The 11,585-nt window shown below is 43.2% G+C and overlaps 1 protein-coding gene across 1 annotated transcript; it reads right to left on the reverse strand.

Moving 5' to 3' along the window:
• Positions 1-7,030: 7,030 nt before the first annotated feature.
• Positions 7,031-8,455, reverse strand: LOC134222870 (uncharacterized). The gene has a single exon (XM_062702012.1). It carries the CDS (start codon positions 8,453-8,455, stop codon positions 7,031-7,033), a length of 1,425 nt encoding a protein of 474 aa, XP_062557996.1.
• Positions 8,456-11,585: the final 3,130 nt, after the last annotated feature.

The raw sequence follows: 11,585 nt of genomic DNA on the forward strand, positions 1-11,585 counted from the left end.
AATCACAATACAGTATTCAAATTACAGAATTATTGCACTTCAATCTCCTACTCATACCAAAGTGTGAATATTGTCTATGACAAACAAGTAACTACACTCTGTATGATGATTCTGCTCTTAATAAATATGATAATAGTTGGTAACATAGAATACCGCGCTGAAACAATTTTGTCTTTCATGGGTACTGGGTAGTTAGTAAGAGTAGAAACCAACATTTAAACAACAATGTGCATCATTTGTTGTCAGTTATACAACCATCATCCAGTTCGATTCAAGCAGTGGTACAAAAACGAGCTCCATTTGGAAAAAAATGGGAAAAACTAGATCACACGAGGAAAACCGCCTTTTCCGAGAACGGTAGACGGAAAAAAGCATATATGCCCCACTTCGGAACGTCGCAACAATTTAACTGACTTGTTGAACTACGATGCATTTACTTCATAAATTAATGCATTTACTACTTAAATTATCTGACACAGGGAATACTAGTATCCGACTTAGAACTAGAAGAGAAAAATCATCGCACTTCCATAAAGCCAGATAAGAAAATGAGAGATTTAATTCCACCAAATCGTATTACTTTTACATATACGTATTTCGACTTCAACTGTAAGGTCGTCTTCAGTGTCTCGTACTTGACTTGACTCAAGTCTGTTGACTTGTAAGGTCGTCTTCAGTGTCGCGACTTAAGTCGAGTCAAGTACGAGACGACCTTACACACTTAATTGTTTTAAGCGGGATCTCAGCAAAATGGTCATCTTTTACCGAGATTCCCACAGCTGTGCACCAGCAAACATGTTTTTTGCCGAGATTTCTGTCAAAAGTGCTGAAAACCAGCAAATGATTTGCAAAAAATCAGCTAACAAACATCATTTTTGCCGGAATATCAGCTTTTTACTTTGTTGGCGTACGGCTGTGCGGACTTTTGCCGAGCTGCAGAAATAAAAACTAAGTGTGTACAGTTAAGGTCGAAATACGTATATGTAAAAGTAATACGATTGAATGAAATGTCATCAGAATTATAATAAACTTTTCTCATGACAGTGAAGTATTTCTTAAATAGTTTCAGTCTTTTAAAATCTCTCATTTTCTTACCTGCCTTTATGGAAATGCGATGGTTTCCCTTTTCTAGTTCTAAGTCGGATACTAGTATGAATGTAATTTATGTAAATGCATTAATTGATAAATGCAGTTCGAAAGTCATCTGAAAAATATTTCAAAATATGAAATAAATACTATAAACACATGAATTTCGAAATGATATTTTTATCTGGATGTTATTAAATATTTGTATCGGCTTTATATTGCCGCTAACCACAAGACGAGCACATCTGTATATGGGCGTCCATATACATATGTACTCGACTTGCGGTTATCGGCATTATATCTATGATATCATCGTGTTAGCCTCAATACAAATTGATAACTTTTCTTAAAAACCTCGCGGTTAATAACTGAGGAAGAGCTTAAGGTGATTATAGAATGAAGCCAGAAATCGGCCATTTTGTAAACCACGTGCTTTTCCAATATTTTTTTCAAGCGCACGAGATGAAAGAACCATAACGCGTATGGGGCTGAAATAATGGTAGATCGTTTGCTTAGTTATGCTGAACAATCATAATTTGAGTTTCGGCACTGTACGAAAACTATTCCGCCAGATTTGGGCCTTTTGAAATGTAAATAGATAAATGTGTGGTGAATTTTAAATTCACCACGGGCTTCATTCTATAATCACCTTAATGAACACTAATCCGCACTGACTCAGTGGGGAATGTAATGCCAATGCAGAAGATGATGATGAAGAAGAGTAAATATCATACAATTTACCATGTTTTTAGAGCAAAGCTTTTGAAAAAAAATCTACAAACATACATCGAGGAGCTCCAGGACAAAAATAATCGAGAGAGCTCTTGGAATTCGTTTAAGATAGTTTTTTTATGTTTCAAGAAGAATTTTGAACTAATTAAGAAAATTTTGTGAGGGGAATAATTATCTTCAAAAGAAATCCTAAAGCATCTACCTACTCTAAAGTAATTTCTAGGCAAAATTCTCAAACATCAACTAGAACATTTCCTGATAAAATTGTTTAACCTACCTGGATACCTGGTTGGCTACAGCGTCGAAACACCTATGCCTGGCGTATTGTAGAGCTCCATAATCGTCGGTCTTGGGCGATGTTCCTCCAGTTTCCCCGAACGTTCAGGGTCACCAGGTCCGATTCCACCTCGTGCAGCCAGCGTGTTCATTGCCTTCCACGAATTCGCCGGTCTCTATCTGGTTCTCTTTTGAATATTGTTTTCGCTATTCTTTCTTCCGACATTCGCACTAAGTCACCAGCCCACTGAAGTCTGCCGTATTTTAAACGATTCACAATATTTTCTTCTTTACATACTTGATACATAATTCATGCATCTGCGCCACATACCATTTTCTAGTTTTCCTCCACTTTTCGCTCGAAAACCCCGAAACCACTCCGGGCCGCCTCTTTTAATGTCCATGCTTCATGTCCATATAGGGGCCACTGGTAGAATCAGAGTTTTGTATAAAGCAAATTTCGTTTCCGTCTGCATGTTGCGGGTTACGTAGTCCGTAAAAGGCCCTATTCGCAGCAGCAATACGTCTTTTCACTTCACGGGAAACGTCATTGTCACATTTCACAAGCGTTCCAAGGTAAACAAATTCCTCAATAACTTCAAACACATCCTCATCAAGCACTACCTCTGCATCAATACCACTAGGTCTTCCCTATCTCCACCTGCCACCATGTACTTTGTCTTGGTGGAGTTATGGGTTAACCCCTGAGACGATACCTGCAAAGACGCTGTTTCTTTCCCTTTGTTTTGACACTTGTTCTTCTTTTCATCACAGTTGACCATCCCGTTTCAACTGTTTCCTTGACTGTTTCACCTAGGCCCCAGGTGAACTCTTCTGAGCACAATAAAAGTGTATCTAATTCCCGAATTGGAAAATTCATTTTCATAAGAGTTTTTACATCGGTAATAAAACACACGTTTATAACTGATTAATAATAAGCTAACCGGATGATTTGGAATACTCGTTAAAGTGAAAAAGTCTACGTAAAACAAAAATTATGCGGAATATTTGATTTGGGATACCACACACTTAAAATAAATCGCCGAATTCGGTAAAATTTTACCGAAATCTCAACAGCAGAACTGTTCGGTAAATAATTTTACTGATTTTCGGTGATTTTGACAGTTGAGCAATGGAAAAAAATACAAAAAATCTGTAAAAAAATTACCGAACAGTTCAGCTGTTGAGATTTCGGTAAAATTTACCGAATACTGTAAAATGAGTTAAGTGTGCAATACTTTTACACAAAAAGCTGCTGGCTGCAACTGACAGTTCGTGACAGCAGCTGACTGGCAGCAGATGAAGTTACATTTTTTCCTCTTTGCAAGTCCCGTCCCAGGTTAATCCTATCCTCACCGTCTCTCTCTTCAGTTGGACAAAAGCCTCCACTACTGCTCTATGATTGATTCCAATAAGGTCAATGTCGTCCGCTAAGCCCAGGAGCATATGCGACCGTGAGATAATAGTGCCGTTCCTCTGAACGCCAGATCTTCTAATAGCGCCTTCGAGTGCAATGTTGAACAATGATTTCGAAAGTGCATCACCCTGCTTCAATCCGTCTAAGGTCACAAGCGAGGTTGACACTTCGTCTGCAATCCGGCAGGCAGCTCTTCATCCTCCCATATTTCTGGAGAATGTGGTGGATTGATTGATGCAGCTGCTCACTTCCGTGTTTGAGAAGCTCAACCGGGATCTCATCCTTCCCAGTAGCTTTACTGTTGTTCAACTCGTTTAGAACCTTCCTAACCTCATCCAGCGTTGGTGGTTCCACAGCTTGACCATCGCCGACTATGTCCATCCTGCTCCTTAATACACCTTTATTTTCACCGTTCAACAAATCTTCGAAGTGCTCCTTCCACCTGGCTGCCACCATAGCCTTATCTGTCAGCAAATTCCCCTCTCGGTCATTGCACATGGCGGGCACTGGCGCAGTCTTATGCTGCGCGCCATTGACAGTTGCGTGAAACCTCCGCATATCGTTTCTATTCGTGTTCTTCTGTGCTTTGGCTATCACACTCTCTTCGTGTTGCCTTTTTTTCTGCGGTGGATTCGTTTCTCTTCTGCCCTTGCAACATTTTTCTCGTCCGTCACTTGCTGGCACTTCTCATCAAACCAACCAAGACCCATACCTACATGGAAAAAAAAAACAAGAACATCCGAAGACACTTTATCGTCACATCCAAGTGTTCGGATTTACCTTAATAAATGCATCACCGTTTTCGAGCGGCTCTTAGTAGCAGCTAAAACTATAGTTTTATTTTAGTAATTAGTTCAAGTAACGCTTATTTTATGGTTCAACTTACAATTGATAGTTTGTTTTAAGGACATAGTTGGAAGAGTACCACAATGGCAGTCAATATGGCACCGGACCTTCCACGGGTCAATACCACACCTCCCGCACTCCACTCCCACCAACATTCGAATGCATCGAGCAGCACCGAACAAAAGTTTGATATTCAAATTACTAACCTGCTCACAGCATATTTATTTACTTCCCGTGATAATGAACATGTTTCTTCAAAGAGTCCTTTGCATTTCGGCACGAATCATAGCAGAAATCAGCAGTTTCGTGCCAATTTAATTGCCGTTCGCGATTTGGTGGGCTTATCACTGGACTTCACTTCTTCTCAAAGGGCATTGAAAAAATCAAGTTTTCACACACTTCTCCGCACACGAGCAGCCCGAAATGTTGATGGAATGCCAATTAAACATCACTTTTTGAAATCAGTCACTTGTTTGAAGCGAAAATCTTATAAAAACTGCTATTTTTGACCGAAAAAAACCACTAAGAACGGATTGCGGAGCGAATGTTAACACCGGAACCGGCAGTAGCAAACTAATATTTAGGGTGGCTCTAAAATTATTTTGCTCCGCCACGCTCAGTCTTATATGTTTCATATTCTCGGTGTCTTCCGATAGTTTGAATAGGGGCTTACCTTAGTCAGCTCGTTTCAGGTTTGTATGGGAGTTGATATGGCGAGGTTGAATTTTACATTATTCTGATTGTGGCGCTTCGTCATTAGACCCTGGCTAGGGGGGAGACCATGACTGGATGAAATATTCAAGAGCTTTGACTCCATAGACAATGCATATTGAATTGTCGTTCCGATAGTTGGGAGTCTAATCTAATCGAGGTTGCGAATCCTTTGCATGATAATTAGGCTTCTCAGAAAGCAAACGTGTAATTCAACAAAATAGCCAGAATTTGTCTGTGATATCTATCGCACCAGGAGCAGATACTTCATACAAAAAGTGTGACATGGGAGTGAGCGGGGTATAAAATGCTATTTTCGCGTTACGTAATTAATGGATCTTTCCCAACGTGCGGTTTCTATTCAGCTATGTGGATTCTCCTTTCGCCAGCGTTTGGAGGAGAGGCACTATAGCCAGTGTAATGAAAGGTTCAGTTTCCCATACTAGCTTTCATAAAAACTTTAACCGGCTTGTGCTCAATCAGTTTTTGTTCAAATCGGCTTTTGGAGGACACTCGGAGCATGGGACGGAATCGATTGAGCAAGGTGGTGCTGGGTAGATTTTTGAACCACCCTACTAATATTCTTTGTTTTTTGATAAATACGACACCAATACTACTAAAGTATATGACAGTATTTATTGTACCAACACTTTCAAAGCTTTGTTTTGGTACTCAACCCACCTTCACCTTAAGGTCCTCGTGCTACGACAGATTTGTAGGGTTCGCGTGATGGTAATCTAGTCTGTACATTTTTTAATCAAATTTTAATTAAGGTAATTTTTAAGTTTGTGGTTCGTAATAGTTCAGTTTTACTCACATAGTTGTACATAGGCTAATTTAGATGCTTTGTCCTTAATTTTCAACCGCACTAGTTTTAAACCATTAGCTTTTAGTTTTACAATCTAATCCCTAGAATAAATTCCATATTATTGCCTATCATATCAGCTGTAGTTTTAAGTATGTTACCCTATTGATGTTTGTTAAACATAAACCAAATTAGGCGTTTCAAATTCACGTATTTTCGATACGATATTATTTTTAGTATAGAATAAAATATTCTTTATGGACTTTAGAATAATGAAATTTCACGTTAGGCCGAAAGACACTTTAACCAGTTTGTTTTCATTTCTACCTTCGCTATTCACACAAGCCAATCCATCAACGATCTGTCCTATCGGCTAGACCGTCCTGATGGGCGAGATGCCCAGTGACTGCTACGTTGTCGGACTGCCCAGTGGGAATTCTGCACACCCCAGCCCGTAACTCCGGTGCCGGTTCTACGCCGGTGTCGCCGGATTTACCAGGAATTTCAATAACCGCCAGGTTGGCCACAGCTTTCCTATTAACACCTCGAGATGTTCGGACACTCACCTGTCGAATTCTACCGTCTTTCCCTTTGAACAACTCCTCGATGATTCCTCGAATCCAATTCATCCGTTGTTCATCGTTAACGACGAACACTAAGTCTCCTACCTGTATCTACCTCCGATCGTCGACCCATTTGGAACGACTGTTGGTCGGCAAGTATTCTCTACACCAGCGTTGCCACATTTTTTCAGCTATATACTGTGACCGTTTGTAAGTGTTCCGCAAGGCTTCTGCGAAATCTGCTGAACCATTTACCGGCAAATCCGCATTCTTAGTAGCACCACCGCCCATGTGCGGCGTACTAGGAGGAATGAAATTCCATTTCAATGTGGAGCTCGTGAAGCCTTCTGCACAATTTTGGTCGATCTGCTTCATCTTTGCCAATTCGTTACTGGCTCTTTTAAAATTGGTGCCATTGTCAGAGAAGAATTCGTTTGGCGCTTTTACAGACTTTTACAGACGAATCTCCGAACCGCCATTAAGCACGCTTGAGTATTTAGATTGTGAACTATGTACTTCTAAATGTACAGCACGCACCGCTAGACAAGTGAAAAGAGCCACCCATCTTTTTTCCCTTCGGCGGCCCACAGTCACTTAGATGGGTCCTAAATAATCTACACCCACAGAGCTAAACGGACGAAGTTGTGGAGATACTCGTTGCACTGGCAGTGGCGCCATCATGGGAGTTAGTGGCTTACATCTGTTGACACGACACCACATGCATTTATTTACAGCCTGTCGAATCGCTTGTCGAACTTTCGGGATGTAGAACCGCTGACGCAGTTCATTGCACACGGTCTCTCGATTCGCATGACCAAATTTTTCGTGGTACTGCAGGATTAGCATGTTGGTTATAGCACGGTCTTTCGGAAGAATAACTGGGTGTTTCATATCAAATGAAACGAATTCAGCCTGCTGTAGTCTGCCTCCGACCCGTAGAATGCCTTCGGTATCCAGAACAGGATTCATTTTGTAAATCAAGCTCGATTTTGTTATTCGACCCGGAGAACCTTCACATATTTGATTTCTTTGTAAGGTCCTTATCTCTTCCGTAAATCCATCACGTTGAACCTGTTTCCACAATATCAACTCCGCAGCGTGTAACTCGTTTTGCTGAAGAGGTTGTTGAATAGATTTTAATTTCGTTTCTAACAAGCATTCTTGACCCGGAGTAGCTTTGGAAACAACAATCGGATTTCCTGCTAGTTTTCGTCGACAGTTTGCAATAAACCGAACTACGTTGGCTGTACTTCGGAGAAGACGAACAAAACGATTCGTTGAATTAGCATTGATGATTGATCCGATGTTAGAGACGTCGTGATGTAAGACCTGAGCCCTCATTTCTTCACTTATATCAACTGCCGGAAACTGTCCCAGTGGCCACTCATCTTCGGACTGCAGCAGAAAATATGGACCAATGAACCATGGGCTGTTGGATTGCAGTGGAGGTCCTTGCCCCCATTTTGTAAGAACGTCAGCGATGTTCATTTTTGACGGGACCCAGCGCCAATCGGAGATATTGGTGTTCTCCTGAATTTCCCCGATGCGAAAGGCCACGAACTGCTTGTATTTCAACTGGTCTGAACGAATCCAGCTGAGAACCGTTCGAGAATCCGACCATAGAAAGTATTTGTGTATCGGGAGGGAGTGATGTGATTGTACCGTGCGCAACAGTCGTGATCCCAGAACTGCCGCCATCAGTTCCATGTGCGGAATCGATTGTCGTTTCAAAGGCGATACATTCGAACGAGAGGTTATCAGAGTAATCTTGGCCTGACCATTTGCGACCGCTCTGAAGTAGGCAACACAACCATATGCGTGCTCACTTGCGTCCATGAAGATGTGCAGCTGAAGTGAATCAACTTCTGATGAGTAGCAATCGCCGATGTAGCAGCGGGGAATTCGGGAGGCGGCTACTTGCGGCAACAGGCCTACCCAACGGTTCCATTTCTGCATCGCACTGTCGTCTATTTCTTCGTCCCATCCGCATCCCGTTCGCCACAATTCTTGGACCAGCATCTTTCCATGGATCATGAACGGTGCCAGAAGTCCAAGTGGATCGACAAAATCCTATAACGCAGCTTAGCACCAATCGCTTTGTGGGTCGTTGAATGCCTTTGAGGTACGGCTCTAGCTCAGAACGGTGGTCAGTGGCCAATGAGAAAGTGTCTTGACTTGGACTCCAGATAATCCCGAGGACTCGCTCGTTCTCCGTAGTTTTATCGACGTTGAAATGCACGTCGTCCGCTTGATTTTGTTCTCCAAGACTGTGGAGAACTACAGAAGAGTGCGACACCCAATTTCGTATCTCGAAACCTGCCTTTGAGTGTATGAATCGCACCTCTTCAGCACGACGAACTGCCTCCTCGACCGTGTCGACACTATCATAGTAGTCGTCCACATAATGCTTGTGGACTATGGCTGCTGCGGCTTCCGGGTACCGTGACGAGAATTCCGACGCATTTCGATTTTTGACGTGCTGATCCGAGCACGGAGAACACGTTGAGCCAAAGGTAGCTACGTCCATGACGTACACACTTGGTTCAGCGTCCTCCGGATTTTTCCTGAACAAGAAACACTGCGCTAGCTTGTCGGCATCCCGAATTCGTAGTTAGTGGTACATTTCACGAATATCTCCACCAAAGGCTATTCGTCGTTCTCTGAAAAGGCTGAGAACCGCTGTTGAAGGCGTGAGCATGTCGGGTCCCTTTAATAACTGATTGTTGAGAGAAACACCGATGACTGTTGCTGCAGTGTCCCAAACCAGACGAATTTTATTTGGCTTTTTCGGGTTTTGTACGTAATTTAGTGGCAAGTACCACCTCTTCTGCGAATCGGTTTCCGCTAGCTCCTTAGATGTTGCTAGATGGGCATACCCTTTAGCCTGGTAGTCTTCAACCTGTTTTCTGATCTTGTCGTACATTTCTGGAGACTTTTCGAGACGTTGTTCCAACTGTTTGAGTCTTCGACGTGCCATCGGAAGACTGTCAGGAAACATACGATCCTCCGATTTCCACAGCAACCCCGTTTCGAAGCGGTCACCGACACGAACGGTTGTTCGTTCCAGAATTTCACGCGCCCTTTTCTCATCTTTTGTTTCTTGCGATATTTCGACTGCCGATTCCTCCAAAGAGTAATGCTTCTTCAGCAAATCGTAGAGGTCGTCATTACTGATTCCGTGATGATGGTTGACGGATATTGAGCTATCTGTTTGCCCTGAAGTAGGACCATACACCGACCAGCCGAGTTTTGATCGTACGGCTATCGGCTCTCCGACTTTCCGTATTTTAGCTTCGATTGGCGCAATAGTGTGAAGATTATTTAGGCCAATGAGCAGACCAGGCTGTTGGTCCGAATACGACGCTAATGGTAGATTCCGCAGATGGCTATACTTAGCGGAAATTTCAACCGCATTTAGCGACTGTTTCGGAAGTAGCAACTTATGAACCGTCTGAGCAGATTGGAGGAGGAGTTTCTCTTTTTGTCCCACGGCAGAGATCCATAAATTCATCATCCTTGAATCAGGTTCTTCCCTACTAATATCAGCAGTCCATTTTATGGTTAGCGGCCATTTCACTCCTTCAGCTCGTAGTCGGTCGACGAGCGAACATTCAACAAGTGTAATTGACGATCCTTCATCGAGGAAAGCTAGCGTTGTGACGTTTTTTTCTTCGTGATGCAATGTTGCCGTCTTCCTTTTACTTCGGTATCGAACCCATTCTCGCTTATCACCTGCCGGCAACTTGTCCACCAAATCTTGGATGAGGAGCGGATTGATCAAATGCTTTTTCAACCCAGCTGCCTCCAAATGGTCACATAATTGTTCCACCACATTTCCGAAAGGAATGAACGTTTCCAAACTATCTGCTTTCGAGGGGTCCAATTGTTTCACTTTTCCCAGATGGAAATGCAAAAGTTGTTCCGGACGACCGTAGAGCTGCCGGAGTTTGTTGATCACCTTCGGTACGGACTTTGGCAACAACAATTGTCCACGAACACTATCCAAGGCCGAGCCTTTCAGGCTGTCCTGTAGGCGAACTAAGTTCTCTACATCGTTGAAACCGCATGCTTCGTTAGAGGCTTCGTAGCTTCCGATGAAAAGAGGCCACTCTTCGGGCTTGCCAGAGAAAATGGGGAGTTACCTGGAAGTTCCATTGCGTGCGGCCAATTGAGCTTTCGTTGGACCTGCTATGCAACGCCCCAGCCCGTGTGACATTGCCTTCTTCCTCCGTCGTGGTTCGCGTTTGGTCAAACTCGATTCTTCCGATTCATTCTCCGATTTTTCGTTTGGCTCTTCTCCCGATGAAGGCTCCGAATTGTTTATATTTTCGTCGGATTCTTCGTCGTCGCTGTCGTCAACGGAATCGTGATCTTCATCTGACGATAGTTCCGATACCTGGAGTTGTTTCCGCTGCTTTTCCGAAAGTGTTCTTAGCGACACGCCTGGATTGCGCAACGGCGTACTTAACGCCTTCTGTTGTTTATACGAACATCCTTCTTCTGCAGCTGGAAAACGTCCCGCGACTTCCGCTTTCTCAAGCTTTGATTGTACGACGACTGTCTTCGATTTCACGGTCATAGTCTTCATGTTTTCGATCGCATTTTGATACGATTCTCGCAACTGCTGCATACGATCAGCATGGACCTGCTCCTCGTGAAGTGCCTTATCGAGCATTTCCTTCTCCAGCTGCAATTCCTTCTCCCTCAGCTCACTATTGATCTTCAACTGCTTCTCCTTCAAGATTCTATCCATTTCGATCCGCTTCTCTCTCAAGATTTTCTCGATTTCCATTTCTTGTTCTTTGGCGTTCTGTTCTCGCTCTAGCGCCTTCAACTGTTTCTCCAGCGATGGAGCGGATTGGTGATCAGATTTAACACTGGATTCCGATTCGTCTTGTGTCCGTGACTTCGTTCCCTTGGACTTCACTGCTTTCTTGCTAGCATTCGTCTTCTTACGAGTTTCTTCCGCCACCTTCTGACAGGACTCTGATGGACAGAACCACTTGTCTACATCTTCCAAGAGCTCTTCCGAAACTGCAACGCATCGGAAGTGAAACCATAGCTCGCAGGCGTCGCATCCGACCATGCCTTCGTTGGTTTCTGATGCCTCCGAACAAACACCACAGGGAGTTAACGTAAAGCTCCCAGC

This window comes from Armigeres subalbatus, chromosome 3, assembly GCF_024139115.2.
Source record: "Armigeres subalbatus isolate Guangzhou_Male chromosome 3, GZ_Asu_2, whole genome shotgun sequence".
Classification (NCBI taxonomy): domain Eukaryota; kingdom Metazoa; phylum Arthropoda; class Insecta; order Diptera; family Culicidae; genus Armigeres; species Armigeres subalbatus.